The 19,829-nt window shown below is 42.4% G+C and overlaps 1 protein-coding gene and 2 long non-coding RNA genes across 5 annotated transcripts in view; all 3 read right to left on the bottom strand.

The window, feature by feature from the left end:
* Positions 1 to 10,662, bottom strand: part of USP8 (ubiquitin specific peptidase 8) — a 34,735-nt gene extending 24,073 nt beyond the window's left edge. For 2 of the 3 annotated variants that reach the window (XM_080980308.1, XM_080980310.1), the window contains exons 1-5: positions 10,460 to 10,661; positions 3,814 to 4,009; positions 3,284 to 3,428; positions 2,742 to 2,827; positions 256 to 406 (exon numbers count right to left, since the gene is read on the bottom strand). In XM_080980308.1, the coding sequence (XP_080836434.1) occupies positions 256 to 406; positions 2,742 to 2,827; positions 3,284 to 3,428; positions 3,814 to 3,917 (486 nt within the window). In that variant the 5' untranslated portion in view covers positions 3,918 to 4,009; positions 10,460 to 10,661. Of the gene's footprint in view, positions 1 to 255; positions 407 to 2,741; positions 2,828 to 3,283; positions 3,429 to 3,813; positions 4,010 to 10,459 lie in introns of all 3 variants that reach the window. The other variant, XM_080980309.1, reaches the window with a different exon arrangement.
* A 2,113-nt stretch (positions 10,663 to 12,775) lies between these two features.
* LOC308462757 overlaps positions 12,776 to 19,829 on the bottom strand; it is a 226,437-nt gene continuing 219,383 nt past the window's right edge. The window contains exon 2 of the long non-coding RNA XR_013979318.1: positions 12,776 to 14,033. This is a non-coding gene — a long non-coding RNA (uncharacterized lncRNA). The remainder of the gene's footprint in view (positions 14,034 to 19,829) is intronic.
* Positions 17,842 to 19,747, bottom strand: LOC308462738. The gene is made up of 2 exons (XR_013979290.1): positions 19,306 to 19,747; positions 17,842 to 18,069 (listed from the first exon to the last, which is right to left on the bottom strand). It is a non-coding gene; the product is annotated as an uncharacterized lncRNA (long non-coding RNA).

Below are 19,829 nucleotides of genomic sequence, written 5' to 3'. Positions count from 1 at the left end.
TGCTCAGTTTAGCAGTTACAAGCTAGAATTGGTGATGACAGGATAAGCCTGTTGAATATATGAAATATTAAGCACAATGTATTTAATGAACGATACACTTAACCCTAAGTAACTGCTAAGTTTTGTTTTCACACTTAAATAATCTAATTTTAGGTGCTGCCAGATATAAGACAACTCCCCCCACCTCCAATATTCTAGACTAGTTTTTTAATGTTTACAACAGATAACATTTTAAGGATTAAGTGTCCCAGTTACCATTTGATTTTTTCCTTTGGGATCTGATGAATCTTCTGAAGAGGTTTTGGTTAAAACTTTTGCATCATCTTTCAATTCCTGCTTTTTCAACTGTTGCTCCTCTTGCCTTTCCTTTTCTTCCAGTTTCTTCCGCACTTCGGCTTCTTCATATCTAGTTTAAAAAAGAATTACAATTTACAATTTGCTTTTTTCATTGCAAGAGATTGTTTTGTTGGCACTTACTGTTAAGATGCCCGAGTCTCTGGTGGATGAAGAAAGCCAGTCATTGCTGGGTTAATGCCTCCAACGAGCCTAGGCAGGAAACTCATTACGTAACTTGCATGTGTTCTTCATCCTCTTTCCCAGGAGACATCAGTCACGCTTTTGACCAAGCCTTTGAAGATCCTGGTCAGTGACTGGCTCTCTTCATCCACCAAAGAAGGAAAAGTGAACCATTCTCCTGGAGGACTTGGGAGCCAGTCACTGCTGAGACCTACCAGAGCCTGCCTCTAGGTGGGGAAGACTGTAAGTGCTCACTAAACACATCAGCCAAAGCCTGATAATCCTTAAATCTTTACCATCTGATTGCCATTTGGTTTTCTGGACAATAGACCCTAAACATCATGCATCCTTTTACATGCTGCTTACTCTGATGGATGCAAGAATGGTTTGAAGCCTTAATATTTTACTAGAAATGCAGAGCAAGTACTATTCTGAAGTTGACAAAAATGTAAGATCTCTATTGTTTTAAATATATTAAACAAACACAAAATCACCGTTTATAGGATGGTTTGTCAGAACAGCGTATGTATGTGAGCATTCCAAATGTGGTGAGTAAAAAAATCTAACTAATATTCTCACTTGGCTACAGAACAAGAATAGCATACTAAATTCTAAAAGAAGACTTCAGAAACTGATGTCTGAGTGAGGGAAATTCTAATTTTTTTATTTAAAGGAAGTCAGATAAAAGATTTCATCTGGTTTCATCAAGGCAGAAGTCAACTGCTCTTCCTCCTTCTTATAGATACCATTTAATCACCACCTGCACATTAATTAATTTCTAAATTCAGTTATTAACTGCTCTTGTACCACAGGAGAACAGAAAAAACAAAACATGCTACTACTAGAGCTTGACTTGGAGACTGTTGTAGAAGCGTCGAAGAAAGAATTTGGATTATTCCCAAAGTAGTTAATTCATGAATATCTTGGGAACATTCCAAACACTTTATCGTACTGTTGCCCTTGAAAAACAAGGGCACATTGTTTCTTTCGAGGCGCGGGGGACGCCTGACTGATATCTGTGCACTGGATGGTAGTTATGCCACTACATTCGGGGGTCTGGAAAACAGGAAATATTATTAAAAAGATTTCTTAAGGAAAAGCACCACACTATCAAAGGCCCAGATGAAATGCCATAGCTCTCCTACAAAATTGTGTGGGGAACATAAGAAGCTGCATGTGTTTTCCTACACATATCAGGTCACATTTTCATCATATTTACAAAAATAAGGAAAAATGCACTATTACAAGGTTATAGTTGTGTTAAAGGATAATAGAATTATTGAGACAAAATGAAACAGAAGTAGCCAATAGTTTGGTATGAGCTGCAGCTTAGTGGTAGAACACATGCTTTGCATCTAGAAGGCCCCAGATTCAATCTACGCCATATCTAGGTGAGAAAGATTTGATTGGAGAGCTGCTGCCAGTCAAGAATACTTAGCGAGATGGGTAATGGTTTGATTCTTGTGTAAAGGCAGCTTCTTATGTTTTTATGGCAAGCCTGCTAAAAGTGCTAAATAATATGAGCCTGGATACTTCTCATTTGCACATTTAAGATCTTCCTCATAGGTCTTCCTCTGTGTGCCCCCTATGTCTGAATTACAATGGTTGGCCACACAGATCAGGATGTTTTCAACTGCAGCAGCAACATTGTTAAGCCACTCCTCTAGGGATGCACATCTCCCTTCCTTCCTGTTATTTTTAAGGCAACTGGCCAAGACTGTCATGTTCCAGAGTGCTTTTGGATTTGTTTAATATTGGATATGGCTTTATATCAATTGCTGCTGCTCATGCTTTCATTATTATTGTGATGAACTGCTGCTGATTATTCTAACTTTCCCTCTCCAATTGGGGAAGATTGGGGGGGGGAGAGAGAGAGAGAGAGAGAGAGAGAGAGAGAGAGTGTTTGGGAATAGCATCCTGAATGAGGTGGTCTAGGACTCCAAGTTTCTGCTACGTGTCTAAAAGCCAAGGGCTAACACTATAGCTAGCCATGAATGCAGCACTGTCATTTATAAAGATAAGGAGATTCAAGTTCCACTGCAATCATTCTCTCGTTCACTTACATAGGTACTCTATGCCGAAACATTTTTAGCCTCTTATTGAACTCTCAGTTAATTGAAAATGTTGCAGGAGGAATGCTTCTCTGTGCTTAATAAGGAAAAATACGGTAGAAGATAACAAAAAACCAAGCACACGTATTAACATTTAATGCTATTTAAGCATACCTGAGTTTAAGGCTTTCTGAAAGTCTTTCAGCTTCTTCAATAGCCTTTTTTATGTTTGTAGGTCCAAGCATTGAATGAAAGTAATCCTGAAATCACAAGAAGCATAAAACCATTTCAAGCAGTGTACCATTGCCCAATGTATACAGAAAAAATCCATTAGTCATGATCTTTCTGGCACTATGTCATAGATGAATAATTGACAGTTTCAAATGGAGATTGCAATGAGCGGTTGCTCTCCCTCTTGAGCTTCCAGTTCTGAACTTACGGGAAATGAGTAGTTGTCTCATTTCTGGCATTATTCTGAATTTACAGATCTTACAGAGCGAAGGAGCAGAGACAACTGCACCTCCACTGTCCATCACAATAGTGGATTACTGCCATGAGCTTTGGTGCCTAGTGCCCAATGCAAATTTTCGCCTATGGTGTCCCTGATAGAAGTGTTTCACTTTCTCCAATCAGTGGTTTATTACCTTGAATTTTCAGATGCAATATTTAACTTTACATCAAAATATACATAAAACTACTCATAACTGGATACCTACTTGTTGCTGTTTGAAATCTGTCCTCTTCTTAATAAGATTATACACAGTCACATACTTCATGTAAAGTACATAGGCTTTCTCTTCATCTCTGTCCAACCGGCACTCCTCAGCTGCTTTGAAGATCTTGAGGGCACTCTGTACATAACTTGAAATGGAGGCAAAGAATTCAAAATCACAAAAGTTACTGGAATGTCATGAATGCAGACTACATAAAAGCAGAACTTCCACCTACAATGATAAGCTGCTTTAAAGAACAAATGTATGAACAAGCAATTTTCTTTCTCAAAAGACAAGTCAGTGTTATTTTATGATCTACCTTTAAATTATTTTCTGCAAAAAGTGCTCAGCTTCCTTAAACATTAACTCACCTCCTGGAACTTTACAACCAGGAAAGTGAATGATACAGCACTCTTTTAAAGTGGGAATGTTGTTTTAGCTATGTGTATGGAGCACAATATCTATTAGAACATATTTTCCATTAATTCCAAGCAACAAGATGAAGACTAAGTCAACTAAGCAAATATCCATACCTCTTAGTACTTGTTTTATCAGCTTTTACTTCTGTCTTTTTGTTAAGATCTTTCAGTGAAGTGCAGAGGTATAGGTCTTTAGGTACAGATGCCACAGCAGGCATGTTAGTACATAGATATGTCTCCTCAGGAGGATGCTAAAGGCTTCAAAGGGATGTTATAGGTCTTTGAATTACTCAGCAACCCTGGCTGTTTCCTGAAAAAAATAATCACAAAATAAAACATAAAAACAAAAACAAAAATAAAAACAAAAACACATTCTTTGACCATTTTATGAATGTTTGCCTACAGAAACTTTAAAAACACAGAACACAAGCGTGAAACGACTTTTGAAACAGCTCAGGTAAAAAACTAGGGCTTTTTCCCCTAGAAAAAGAGGTGTTGGTACTCCAGGGTAATTGAGACCCCCTGAAAAAAACCTCACTGAATAGAACTCTATTCAACCCTACTGCTTTCTCAAAAACCACCAGGTTATCAGTTTCAGCTTCCAGGCATGCATTTGATGTGGTGCAAAATTATCTGTTAGAAAATGTACTCAGATACACACACAAAAAGGAATAGCAGAAAATACTGGCAACAAGCTCTTTTCTACAACCCTCAGTATGAAGACATATTCCATTTTCACTCCATCCAGTAGTATACATATGTACCTTGTTCAATTAGTCTCAAGCAGGTAATCTTAGCTGTTTTTTCTCCCACACTGTGGATTACCAATAACAAAGACTTCATATCCTGGAAACTTGAAGCCTTTTCTAAATATAACTTCAAGGTTCAACACGTCATGTCATTATTTTTTCTCCACCACCTAAGCAGCACATTGTGATTAGGTTTTGCTGAGATTAAATGCAGTATTGCAGTAGGTATTATCCAAACAGAGAGAAATAACTCTTATAACATTACTATTACTAAAGGCTACTGACATCTGCAGAGTCATCAAAATACACCTAGCTTAGCTTGCTCACTGTTGCGCAGATAACAGGCACATGAAAACAATTCCCATGGCGACCGTGCATCCAGTGGTCATGGGAAAAGACTTTAAATGAAGACATTGGTAATATCATAAATATTTCCCCCCCAAAATATAGACAACAGTTGCAGTTGAACATCTGCACGTATGGCTGAATTGGGGAAACATATATTTTGTGTTTAACTTCCCCCTTTTAAATTATCAATTTACTTCATGTGAGAGCAAGATGAAGTCATGCACTTAAATAAACTTTTTGTTTTCATTTGATTTAATAAGTATATACTAATTACATTCCATTAGTATTCCAGTAACTTTTGTTTTAGGTTGTTTTAGTATCTGGACCATATGATTACTTCCACTGACTACACCAATATTATGTGGCAACCTGATCATAGCCTGTTTTAAGTAACTATCAACACACAAGTACCATGAACTGCGTCTCAGTAATTGTTCATACAGTGGTACCTCTAGTTGCGCACACCTCTGGTTGCGCACGCTGTGGGTTATGAGCTCCGGTAACCCGGAAGTAGCTGCTCCTGGTTGCAAACTTTGCCCCGGGATGCGAGTGGAAACTGCATGCCGGAGGTGCACGCGTAGGGAGGCGCACTTTCGCTAATGGCGCCTCAGGTAATGGGTAGTTTCCGGTTACAAACGGACCTCCGGAATGGATTTCATTCGTAACCAGAAGTACCACTGTATTTGCAAAACAGATATCACAGAATTGTGGAGTTGGGAGGGATTCCAAGGGTCATCTAGTCCAACTCTCTGCAATGCAGGAATCTCAACTAAAGCATCCATGACAGATGGCCATCCAACCTCTGCTTAAAAACCTCCAAGGAAGGAGAAAGTACAACCTTCTGAGGTAGTTGATTCCGCTGTTGAACTGTTCTTACCATCAGAAAGTTCTTCCTGATGTTCAGTCAGAATGTCCTTCAGCCAGTGTGGTGTAGTGGTTAAGAGTGGTAGTCTCGTAATCTGGGGAACCGGATTCGCGTCTCCGCTCCTCCACATGCAGCTGCTGGGTGACCTTGGGCCAGTCACACTTCTTTGAAGTCTCTCAGCCCCACTCACCCCACAGAGTGTTTGTTGTGGGGGAGGAAGGGAAAGGAGAATGTTAGCCGCTTTGAGACTCCTTAAATGGAGTGAAAGGCGGGATATCAAATCCAAACTTTTCTTCTTCTTCTTCTTCTCCTTTCTTGTAACTTACAAGCCATTAGTTTGAGAGCTACTCCCCAGTGCAGGAGAGAAAAAAACTTGCTCCATCTTCCATTTGTCAGTCCTTTAGATCTTTGAAGATGGCTATCATATGTCCTCTCAGTCCCCTCTTTTCCAGGCTAAGCATACCCAATTCCCTCAACTGTTCCTCATAAGGCTTGGTTTTTCCTTGATCATCTTGGTTGCCCTCTCTGCACATGTTCCAGCTTGTCAATATTCTTCTTAAAGTGTGGCACCCAGAACTGGATGTGGTATTCCAGGTGTGTTCTGACCAAGGCAGAATAAAGCGGGACTGTTGCTTCCCTTGATCAGGACACTATATTTCTGTTGATGCAGTCTAGAATAGCATTAGATTTTCTGCTGCCGTATCACACTGTTGACTCATCCTAACCTTATGGCCTAAATCCCCTAAATCCTTTTCAGATGTACTACTGGCAATCCAAGCGTCCCTCATCTTATATTGGTGTAGCAGGTTCTTCCTGCCCAAGCACAGAACCAGACATTTATCCCTATTGAAATTCCTTTTATTCGTTTTGGCCCAGTTCTCCAATCTGTTATACTGAATCCCAGCTCTGTCTTCTGCTGCACTAGCTACCCCTCCCAGCTTGGTGTCTTCCACAAATTTGATGAGCATCCTCTCAATTCCTTCATCCAAGTCATTTATAAAGATGTTGAACATCAACAGGCCCAGGACAGAACCGTGTGGTACACCACTTGTCACTTTTTTCCAGGATGATGAGGAACTACTGTATTAGTGAGCACTGTCTGGGTTAGGTCAGTCAACCAGCTACAAATCCACCTAATAGTTACCTTGTCCAGCCCACATTTTGCCAGCTTCTCCACGAGAATATCATGGGACTTTGTCAAAAGCCTTATTGAAACCAACATACATGAAGTCTACAGCATTCCCCTGATCCACCAAGCTTGTAACTCTATCCAAAAGGAAAAAAGGAAAAGAAATGAGATTTGTCTGGCATGACTTATTTTTGAGAAACCCTTGCTGGGTTTTAGTAATCACAGCATCCTTTTCTAAGTGCTCTGTTGAATTATCTGTTCTAGGACCTTACCTGGTATTGATGTAAAGCTCAGGTGATCAGTCAGTAGTTACCTGGGTCTTCTTTCCCCCCTTTTTTTGAAGATGGGGACATTTGCTTGCCTCCAGTCCACCTGTTCTCCAAAAATTCTAAAGCATTATAAACAGAGGCTCTGAGATTACATCCACAAGCTCCTTTAGTACCCTTGGGTGCAGCATACCAGGCCCTGGAGATCTGAATTCATTTAAAGTAGCTAAGTGTTCCCTTAGCACCTCTTTTCTTATATTGAGCTGCAGCTCCCTCCTTAAATCATTTATTCTGTTATCACCAGGTTGGGCACTGCTTTCCTTTTGGGTGAAGAGGCAAAGTAGGTGTTGAGCAGTTCTTCCTTCTCTGTCCCCAAACAGCATTTCTCCATCTTCTCCACACACAGGACCTACTACTTGCTTGTTCTTCCTCCTGCTTTGAAAATAGCCAAAGAAAGCTTTAAAAAACATTTTTAACTTCTCTTGTAAGCCTGGTCCACCTGTCATTCGCCCTGCAACTGTTGGCTACACAGGTATATTCTTCCTTCGTGATTTCCCCTTTCTTCCATTTCTTATACATGCCCTTCTTAAATCTCAGGTCATCTGTAAGCTCCTTATGCAGCCACACCGGTTTCCTTAGATGCCTCCAACTTTTCTTTTTTGTTGGAATTGTCTGCCTTTGTGACTTCAATGTATCATCTTAGAGAAACGCCCATCCATTTTGGAGTCCCTTCCCTTTGAGTATTTCTGACCATGATATCACTTAGTTCCTTAAGTATTTTGAAATCAGTCTTCTTAAAATCCAGAGTGTTTTTACAATTACACCCAGCTTTCCCTTGGTTCTATTTCATAAATAGAAGGGGGCCATGATCACTTCCTCCCAAGTTTCCCAGTACTTCCACTTTAAGTCAGTTCCTCCCTGTTAGTGAGGACCAGGTCCAAGTTGTTGCTTCTTCCACCTTCTGGTAAATGAATTGTCAGCAAGGCAATTGAGGAATTTGTTGGACATTACGTTCTTGGCAGAGTTTGAGTTCCCATAGATATTGGGGTAGTTGAATGTCTGGTAATATGCTGTAGGAAGGCATCACCCAAATCTTCAGTCTGGCTTGGAAGTCTATAGCAAACAGCCACAGTAAGGTCACTGTTGCTTCCCTTTCCTACAGTTTTTACCCATATACTCTCAATTGGCCTTCCTTCATTATGCCCTTTCCTTCAAGTGTGTAGAAGCTGGTGTTAAAAGTAATAAGCAGTACTACAATGTTCTTACCCCTTATTGCTTGCATTTACACATGAACTGTCATTAACACATAATCGCAGGAATAGGAAACAAGGATACACTTCCTACATTCCCCACATATATGTGTCATAAGACTGAGGAAGAGTCAGCTGGCAAAACCAATACCTCTACTATAGCCAGACACGAGCATAATCAGACAGTAAACAAGGTAGGTAGGGTATCAACCAGTCAACAATCGGCTCTGGCAGAGTATAAATATTATGAATTCAACATCCATCTTTCTCCTGGCTACTTTATCCTTCGGTATTTACACAGTTGCTGCTATATATGTTTTAAAGTCCATGATATTCCTATAACTTCACTGCCTGGAGTCTCCCATGTGAAGACACCACCATGTACTCATGCTCCTAGAACCTGTATGTCAGAGCGTTCCAAACTTTTCATGTTGGTGACACACTTTTTAGAAATACATCATTTCGTGACACAGTAATTCAGTTTTACTAGCAGGTAAAGGGACCCCTGACCATTAGGTCCAGTCGTGACCGACTCTGGGGTTGCGGCGCTCATCTCGCTTTATTGGCCGAGGGAGCCGGCGTACAGCTTCCAGGTCATGTGGCCAGCATGACTAAGCCGCTTCTGGCAAACCAGAGCAGCGCACGGAAACGCCGTTTACCTTCCCGCCGGAGCAGCACCTATTTATCTACTTGCACTTGACATCCTTTCGAACTGCTAGGTGGGCAGGAGCAGGGACCGAGCAATGGGAGCTCACCCCATTGTGGGGATTCGAACCGCTGACCTTCTGATCGGCAAGCCCTAGGCTCTGTGGTTTAGACCACAGCGCCACCCCATCCCATTTTACTAGCAAACCAGAGGTTAAACTACCCCTTTTCCAGGGCCAGGAGGAGCACAGGAAGCATTCGCACGACACAGCTACACATGGCAGCTGACATACTTAACATGTCGTGACATAAAGTATGGAAAGATCTGCTGTATGTTCTCGTGCTCCTAGAACATGTACGGACATCCCAAGAACGCTCCCTCTTGGCACAACTTATTGGCACGATCATTCAATGGTGTTGGCTTCTGCTTAAATTCAGTCTCAACGCATGGAAAGGTTTGGGAGGCATTACTCACTGTAAATCCACAAAGACGCAAGTTAAAACTGTGAGCACACAACGCTTACTTCACAGAACTACTTCCGCACATGAATTTCCATTACTCGTGTAAGACAATTCTGCATCACTACAAATGCATGTAAAGAGGAAGAGGAGCCAAACACTGGAACGTGACACACACTCACCTACAGGTCAGATACTCCATGTGTGAATTTCATCATGGGTAAAGTCACCCCAATGATGTTTTGCAAGCTTCCTACTGGCCTTGTTTGATGTTTTATTGTGTTTTTAATATTTTGTTGGGAGCCGCCCAGAGTGGCTGGGGAAACCCAGCCAGATGGGGAGAGTTATGTATGTATGTATAAATAAATATTATTACTACTACTACTATTACTACTACTATTGTTATTATTATGTGTACACCCATTTCTGTTTAAGCATATGCTTAGAAGGGCATATATACAGCGTGGATGGGCCAAACCAGCATTTGAAAACACGCCTGTCACATAAAGGCTCCAGGAAAAGCGTCAGGATTGGCTGCGGTTCCCTGCTGATCACGCCGGGGGGGGGGATGTTTTAAACTCGAGTAACGTGTGAATGCAACCTCCCAGGTCACTCACCAAGGTGACATTTTAATGGACACCGTTGGGGCGGGGGGGAGAGATGACTCCCGCGGTTCCCCCCTTCATTTCCCCTTTTTCTGCTCGGTATGGACTTTCTCTCAATTCCTTATGCCTCCCGTCATCTCGCGGCCTCCGCCCATTCCCACCTCACAACCCGAGTCTCCCCAACGCCGCCACCCCGGGCTCCTCCTTGCGGGCCCACAGAAGGGCCCCTCCACGGCCAACACGGACCCCGCCGTCTCGTGTGAGCCGAGCCCCACAGACGCGTGTCAGGTCTCCCCTCCGAACCCTTCCCCCCCCCCTCGTAAGCCTCGTTCTCCAGGCTCCATACCAGCTTGCCCACCCCGGGGTCCTTCCTGAGGTAAAAGAGGGCAGGCCGCTCCGCCTCACAGAGGCCTTTCCCGGCCCTCTCGGCCCCAGCGCACTCACCTGAGCTTCGGGGGTCTCGCAGCAGCAGCAGCAGCAGCAGCCGTCGCCACCACCTCTCCCTCCTCCCTTCGACCCGGCCCAGGCCCATGTCCCAGAGGCGAAACGGCGGAGGGAAGATGGGCTGGAGGACGGCCTTCGCTTCCGAGGCGGAACTGGGCTGAGGCGGCGGAGAGGCGGCCCGTGGGCGGGGATAGGGGTGGCTCTTCCCTCAGCGGCGGGGCTCGGGCCCAGCCTCCCTGGCAAAGGGGCTGGGCTGCGGGAATGGCTTACTTACTCGTAGGGAAGCGTGTGTTGGGGTAACCGACTGATAAACAGCAGCCACCAAATCTTTATTTTTAATTTTTGTTCAGGGTTTCAAGCGTGTATATATGAGGTGGGGAACTTTATGGACGGGGTTTTGCCCGTCTTTTCTCGGAAGGATTCCTCGCCTGCCAAAAACTTAAGTCCTCTGGGAAAGCAGCGCTGCTTTCTTTTGTGAATTATAGGGACAGAACTACCGGTTTTTATCATATGTGGTGGTCTTGTAGTTAAGGATAAGTGCCGGATTTACGTATAAGCTAAACAAGCTATAGCTTAGGGCCCCACTTTCTTGGGGGGGCCGAAAAAAAATTAAAGGAAAAAAAACCCCCTAGATGTACATTTCAAAAATAGAAGATAAAAAATAAAATAAAACCTACATACAGCAAGTGTTTTGTGTTGTGTAGGCTCCTATTATGTAAGTAATAGGCCCCGCCTGCTCCCTAAAATATCACCGGTTTGCTCATTTCTATCTATAGGGTGCCTACACTTTGCATTCTGCGTGGACTTTGCAACAATTAGTTTGATAAAATACATATTTTGTTATGTGCAGATGGTTTTAGATACCTATTAGGTCCAGAAATTACTATATTCAACACAAAAAAACAGCGGCAGTTTGTTGTTGACAAAGGACAGCTGGACATATAAAGGGCCCCATTACCTTCAGTAGCTTAGGGCCTCATCAAACCTAAATCCAGCCCTGAGTAAGGTTAAAGCTTACTGGGAAATGATACACAATGAATTGAAAAGGATGTTCAAAATAACATTTGTAAAAAAACAAAACCAACAGCTTTTTTGGGGGAATTATAGGGACAGAACTACCAAAAATGTATAGAAACTTATTCTTGTACGCTATTACAGTGGCAAGAATGTTACTCGCCCCAAAATTTTAAGCAGCAGCAAAGGAAGAATGGATGCAAAAACTTACGGAATATGCAGAAATGGCAAAACTTGCAGGAAGAATAAGGAATAAAGATAACCCACTCTTTATAAAAGAATGGAAATGGTTTATTGAATATTTACAGATCAATTGTAAACAGATGAGAACACTGGCAGGATTATTGTAATAATGTGCAGTTTCAGAAGAGCATATATTTTAAAGATGAATAAAGGAGCAAATTAAGGTAATTTGGAGTATGCAGAAGATATTAAAAATACATTTAAGGAACCACAGAAAGGGGGTAGGAAGTCAAGTTTTGAAATGTTAAAATGATTGTAAAATTAGTGAAATGTATAAACCTGAAAAGCATAAATAAAATTTAAAAAGCAGACAGAGCTGCTTCAAGCTGCAAAGGGCAACCATCAGATACGGTGTGATGTACTGTAGGTTTTTTTTTTATGCTTTTTATGTTGTTGTAAAGCACCCTGATGTTTTATGAGGAAGGTAGATGAATTCTTTGAGAACTTCTAAAATGTTGCTTTTCGCTTTCCAGTTCTCCAATAATTAAAGCAGTTGCTGGATTCCTGTGAAATAATGAACCCACAAGCTTTTGGTAATGCCCCGTTGGTGTAGATGGCTGAACTATCCATGCTGTGCAACTTTTAAGATGGCAAACTTTCTGTTTCCCCTATTGCAAAATAACTGAACAAACTCAAAGATCTGAGCTTCTTGGAAATAACCAATACACTGCAATTTTTCTACTCCAGAAAGTCTGCCCAGTCATTTTGCTAGTGAATCACCATCTCATAGATGTTGGGAAGAACAGACAAAATAAAACTCATAAAACAGTAGGCTTCTGCACTCGGGATTGCTCTGTAAAATGGGTGAAAAGGGTTACTTTGAATTGCAAACTCCACAGGAGAACTGGGTGGAGAGGTTGAGTCAACAAGAGGGATGTAGTGGAATTTTTAAGTGGAGGCACAAGCTTTGTGCTATTTTGATTATAGGAATTTGCTTTCAGTCTTATCTTTGGGACTACAGTACAATGGTAGGGTGTCCTAAACTCATATTCTTTGTCTCCTCGCTGCAAAGCTACATAAGCAAAGTCCATAATCTGACCCCAAATAAAAATAGCAGAGAAGTGTTAGGAACCGTTTGGGAATGGAGAAGGCATCCCACATTGAAATTTTATTTGCACCCAGCAATGTTAAAACATCATTAGGGTGAAGCAGTTAGTGGCCCAGAGTTCATCATATGATCCCTCTCATTTAAGAAATTAATACCACTTTACAAGCCTTCTCAAATATTTCCATAATTATTCATACTGTAAAAGTAAAACCTGAACTAGAGAGAAACTATGTTCAGGTTTTATCAGATAAAAACACACCAGTCTTGCTTATACAAGCAGCAGCAAAGCACATTATGGATTCCTTTCTCCTTATGAAATGTTACCACACAGTATGCTCCATGGTATTATAAAATAGCAGTTATAAAACAAGTGATCAATCTGTAGCATGCCTAATATAAGTATGGCATGCATAAAGATAAAAAAGGTAAAGGACCCCTGACAGTTAAGTCCAGTCCAGTTGCTGACGACTCTGGGGTTGCGGAGCTCATCTCGCTTTACAGGCTGAGGGAGCCAGCGTTTGTCCGCAGACAGTTTTCCCGGGTCATGTGGCCGGCATGATTAAGCTGCTTCTGGTGCAACGGAACACTGAAACCAGAGCAGCACACGGAAACGCCGTTTACCTTCCCGCCAGAGTGGTACCTATTTATCTACTTGCACCTTTGGGAGTGTTTTCAAACTGCTAGGTTGGCAGGAGCTGGGACTCGAACCGCCAACCTTCTGATTGGCAAGCCCAAGAGGCTCAGTGGTTTAGACCACTGCGCCACCTGCATCCCTATGGCATGCATAGTGTTATTCAAATAACTGGCACTCTGCAGCACAGTATAAAAAACTAGATGGCATTATCTAGATTTGGCAAGCTACATCGCAGGTTAAAACAAACAAAGTGCTCTGTACATATAAACCTATAGAAATAAATAAAAATAAGTGTAACAACTAGAGAAATGTTTACCAGTCGCATTACTAATAAAAATGACTCAAAGCAACTTACAAACACAACAGAAATACAGTGGTACCTCGCAAGACGAATGCCTCGCAAGACGGAAAACTCGCAAAACGAAAGGGTTTTTGGTTTTTTGAGTTGCTTCGCAAGACGATTTTCCCTATGGGCTTGCTTCGCAAGACGGAAACGTCTTGCAAGTTTGTTTCCTTTTTCTTAAAACCGTTAATACAGTTGCGACTTGACTTCGAGGAGCAACTCATAGCACGAGGTGTGGTAGCCTTTTTTGAGGTTTTTGAAGACTTTGGTGATTTTTGAAGCTTTTCCAAAACTTTTCCGACACCGTGCTTCGCAAGACGAAAAACACCGCAAGACGAAAAAACTCGCGGAACGAATTAATTTTGTCTTGCGAGGCACCACTGTACTAAAACCAGGCATAGGCAACCTCGGCCCTCCAGACGTTTTAGGACTACAACTCCCATGATCCCTAGCTAATAGGACCAGTGGTCAGGGATGATGGGAACTGTAGTCCCAAAACATCTGGAGGGCCGAGGTTGCCTATGCCTGACTAAAACCAATTCCAATAAACACCATCAATAAAAACCTGAAAAACGGGATAGTATTTTGCTAACAGTGTGTTGCCAAAGCTTCAAATTGCTGTTATGGGATTTTGTGTTTGTGCACATAATGAACTGAATGTGATTTATATGGATCTGTTAATGGAAAAATATATTTTTGTTTTTAAATGTGTTGTAATTCATTTGGAGATCTTTGTAGCAAGTGACCAAGAAGTCTAATAAATAACAGAATCAAGTGCTTCAAAGGAAAAAATAAATAAATGAGATATATGGCTGCAAAGATGTTGTTTATCCCTCCCTGACTTTTAAAAAAACTACCCAAGACGGTCAAGCCCATAGTTTTTAATGTAATCAATCTTTTATAATTTACAGCTAATCTTGTTTAGGTAAAGGTACCCCTGCCCGTACGGGCCAGTCATGTCCGACTCTAGGGTTGAGTGCTCATCTCGCTCTAGAGGCCGTGAGCCGGCGCCGTCTGAAGACACATCCGGGTCACGTGGCCAGAGTGACGAAGCTGTTCTGGCGATCCAGCACCAGCGCAGCACACGGAAACGCCGTTTACCTTCCCGCTATAAAGCGGTCCCTATTTATCTACTTGCACTTAAGAGTGCTTTCGAACTGCTAGGTGGGCAGGAGCTGGAACTGAACGACGGGAGCTCACACCGCCACGGGGATTCGAACCGCTGACCATACGATCGGCAAGTCCTAGGCACTGAGGTTTTACCCACAGCGCCACCCACGTCCCCAGCTTGTTTAGGAATCAGTAATTCTATTGTCAAGCAGAAGCTCCCCTATTGTACAGTATTAGTTCCATTTGGCCAGGTTAGAAGCACCAGTAATTGGAGAACAAAGCTTTAAACTCTACGAACAAACATTTTGTCCTGCACCCAACTACTGGTAGTTTCCAATACCAGAAACACTTGTTCCATTTGCAGAAATATCTGTAGGAACAATGAAGTTGAAGAAACAATACTAAACTGTCCCGTCGATGTTTGGCAGGTGTCTGCAAGATCTACATTGCATTTGAAAGAGCTATCTTATCTAGGCAATGAAATCTCTTCCTTGACACTGATGCCCCATGGAACAGCCCCTGCAAATTTACTTATGGCACGTTTTGTCATTTCACATTTAATGTGTATATGAAACCAGGTGAGACATTTACACCCATTAGTGTGTGGGTAGAACCTATCTCTTTCCACCTCCCTCTCCAGACCTGCCCGCTCAGTTCTTTCACCACTAATATAATGGATAGTGTTAGATTGAACCCAAATCCTACTTAACCATGATGCTTACTAGATTATCTTGGGCCAAGCCTACCTCACAGGATAAGTGGAGAAGAGAAAGATCATGTGACACCCTAGGCTCCTTGGAAGACAAAAACCGCAATAAAACTCATTAAAAGGATAGCTCATGGAGAAAGAATGACATACAGGGTATCATATCAGGTAAAGGGACCCCTGACTGTTAGGTCCAGTCGTGGACGACTCTGGGCTTGCGGCGCTCATCTCGCTTTAAAGGTCGAGGGAACTGGCGTACAGCTTCCTGGTCATGTGGCCAGCATGACTAAGCCGCTTCTGGCGAACCAGAGCAGTGCACAGAAAAGCCATTTACCTTCCCGCCGGAATGGTACCTATTTATCTACTTGCACTTTGACGCGCTTTCGAACTGCTAGGTTGGCAGGAGCAGGGACCGAGCAATGGGAGCTCACCTCGTTGCGGGGATTCGAACCGCCGACCTTCTGATCGGCAAGCCCTAGGCTCTGTGGTTTAACCCACAGCACCACCCGCACCCATCATATCAGGTAACATACTGGTAATTTAATGGTACTCTGAAAGTACTTTCTATTGCTTTTTGCTTGCTTTAGAAAAAACAAAAAACAGAAGCTAAATAGTAAAAGAGAGATACAGTTGAAGTAAGGAAGTTGAGAATGATTTTTTCACTACTTCCCAAAAACATTTGTTCCCAAAGACAGAATTGGAAAGAGTTAGACTACCAGCAAATTTTATGCTTGTAGGGAGTTTTCAGGAAAAGGAACCATTAGGAAAGCTTGGAATACTAATCCATTTAAAGTGAATCTTTTCCACAAATTAAGATTTTCTGCCAGTCTCTAAAACACTGATGTTTAGAACTTTTATTCCTCAAGCTCAATTTACTTACTTACTTACTTTACAATATTTAACAACTCAAATCCCTGATGCAGTTATAAGACACTTGTGGTTCTCCATAGTTGGATTCAAACTCCCATTAGCCCCAGTCAGCAAGGATCAGGGATTAAAATGGTAATCTAGTAACATCCGGAGGGCTACAGGTTACCTACCCCTGCCCTGAAAAAATCTTCACAGTAAGATACCTTTTCTCATGCCAGTTACAGTTCTGATTTACTCACAATATTTTCTTCCTATAGTGGTTTTGCAATTGACAATAATGTGGTGGCTCCTTGTGTGTGGAAAGCTCTCCCCAGGGAGGCTCATCTTTGTTACTGATCTTTAGGCACCAGGCAAAAACATTCCTCTTCAACCAGGCCTTTGGCTGTTAACCCATCTATTGTCTTTTTCTATTATTTATTAAATTTACAGCATTAAAAATACAGTAACTTGGATTCTCAGGCCATACTGTAAAAGGCCCTGTACTATCTGGAAAAGCTTTGTCAGACAGCATAGTGAGGATGCAATGGTGGCAGTAAAGTAAGCCTTCTTTGCTGCCTTCACTGACAAGGAGTAGGCTTGATAATAAGCCCTCAGCTGTGTTCAACTGCATGCAACTGGAGTTTTCCTCCACTTGCGTTTAAGCAGTCTTCCAACTTGTTTCATGGCTCTGAACTCTGGAGTATACCAAGGAGCCAAGCAGGCTCTATGAAGCAGGAGAGCCTTTGGATATTTCACAAGTTGGCCAAGGCTTCAAAAGAAACAGCTGTCTTGTCAGCTGGGAAATCTCCCCAAGCTGTCTGGAACTCAACTGGATCCATCAGCTTCTGAGTGCAGACCATCCTGCACATTCATCATTCTTGTTTTTTGTTGATAATTGTTAATTTCTTGCGGGAAGACTGATGATAAAACTGCACTGCTGCAACTATGTCCCAGTTACCAACTCACAATAGTCGTACCTTGGTTTTCGAACAGAATGCGTTCCGGAAGTCCATTCAACTCCCAGAATGGTTCGAAAACCAAGGCACAACTCCCAATTGGCTGCAGGAGTGTCCTGCAGCTAATCAGAAGCCATGCTGGATGTTCAGTTTTTGAAATCATTCAAAAACCAGAACTCTCACTTTCAGTTTTCAATTGCTTGGGAGCCAAAATGTACAAGTACCAAGGCGTTCGGCAACCAAGGTACGACTGTAGTCAGAATCTCTTTTTTTAGTGCACACTCATTTTTTGGATTGGCTCTTATCTGTACAGCCATGATAAACATAACTTTTTATGTTTCATTTTTCATAATCACAGAAAACAGAGACAGGTTTGTAAGCCTCTGTAGTCACTGCTTCAATCCCCATCACTCAAGCTCTCTTCTGCTTTCAACTCCAGTAACTTTCCCCCAGTGATCATGGCTCTACAACCTCTATGATACAGTAAATCAGGTGTTTCCATTATTTCTAATGTGTGTTTTTCTACTGAGCAATGAAGTACATTTTTGCACAGCAGCAGCTTCATCCAGTTACTCAGAATTCATAGATTTGTATGCTGACTAGTTAGTTGGTTTGCAGATTGTGTCCTTGATGGCCCATGCTGAATGATACACCTTTTTTTTGTTGAAGAGATAGGTGATCTTCAAATTGTTCCATTGTTTTGTTATCTATAAAGGGAAAAAGAGAGTACTAATCAGTAATGTAACCCGTATACTTGGTGCAGCCTTATTAATTAATTGCATCAAATAATGCTGCTACATCACCCACTGTAGTGGGTTGGGATAAACAAGCATCTGCATTGTTGTAACTCACATGGATACACTCATGCCAGCCTTAATAAAGATGTTGAATTCAAGATCCCCTACAGAGCCTTCAATCTCTGGATCTCTGCCTGAATCCTTAAAACTGACATTACCATGCCATATCACATAATGGTTTGGGTCTTATCTGAGAACAGCTAAACCTCTGAAAGCAGTCATTATTTTTACCTGCACTAGCTACTGCAACAGAAGATACCATTTGGATTAAAAGTCCATTCCATTCAGCAACCTGTTCATCAAAATGCAGGGTTTCAGACACAAATAAGAACCTGGTTTGCAAGTGGAAATGTAGGGTAAGAGAGGACTAGAAGAACAGGACAAACGTGGGGGCACAGTTTGTGCGGTAACCACCTGTTTTTTTCACAGAACAGCATCAGGTTAGTTACAGTGGATGAACAATGAAAGCACAGCTTTGCTGATGGTACTGCAAGAATCGCTTCACAAAAACATGTTCATAGGCCTGGAATCAAGATACCAGCAGATACATTGAGATACTACTGACCCTGCAGTAATATTCTGCTGTTACAAGGCACAGTGGAAGCTATCATGTAGCCAACATAAAGCACTCTGAATCTTATGGGAAACTTACTAAATACAAATTATATTTTATTAAATTTACAATATATTTTGAAACGCGGTTTGTTCTGAGCTGCCCAGAGCACAATGATTGCAGTGAATTGACAGGGCATGGTTTCTTCATAAAACACACATAGAATGCTCCCCACCCCATTCACCAGGCTTGATGAAGATTGCTCATTTTGTGGGGTCCTAGTAATGGTATTACCCCACTATTCCTTTTTTGGATTTTCCCTAATTACAATAAGGCTGTGCACACACCATACATCCAAAGCACACTCTAGCCTCTGTCGAAGAATTCTGGCAAGTTATTAAAGGTATTGGGAATTTGAGTGTGTGTGTGTGTGTGTGCGCGCAAACTTTTCCCATGATTTTTTTGGGGGGGGGGGGGCGTGCTTTGCTTGAAGTGCATGGCTGTGCACACTGCCCAACAGAGCTACCCTACTTATTTTCTAATTTAAGTTTATGAAGTGGCTTTCTTTCACCTACAATCCTATGCAGACCTACTTGCGAGTAAGCCATACTGCACCGAGCAGCATACAGACACAAGCTTGCTTTTTTGCACTCTCTCATACGTTGCCCTGGAAACGAAACACACTGAAACATATTGAGGTTTGCACAGGATCTCACTGCGAACTCACGGCCCACTCCTACACGTGTCTGCTCTGAAGTAACACCTACGAAGCTATTCCTAGGTAGGTGGCATAGGACTGCAACCTGAACATTAATACTCCTCTTTGGCACCTCTTGACTTACTATCCTAGAGCTGAAAAAGACCTAATGCCCTCAGTGAAGCGCCTGTTGAGGAGCCTAAGCACGCCTCCCCTTCTGAACCCGTCCCCACCCCCTCCGCCGTTCAGGCGGGAAAAGAAAACCCCCAACGGCAGAAGATGGCGGCTCCCTTTCTCGCCTCGTCTCCCCCTCCCTTCTTCCGGGCTCTGCGCGTGCGCCGTGCGCCTCCTCCGACGGCCGTATCCCTCCGCCGCTTCCCCCCTCTTTTGTCCACCGACCGTTTGTGCGGTAAAATAATC

This window comes from Podarcis pityusensis (assembly GCF_964106645.2).
Source record: "Podarcis pityusensis genome assembly, chromosome: 14".
Lineage (NCBI taxonomy): Eukaryota > Metazoa > Chordata > Lepidosauria > Squamata > Lacertidae > Podarcis > Podarcis pityusensis.
Note: the sequence above shows the minus strand (reverse complement) of the source record. Positions and strands in the feature narration are given on the sequence as shown.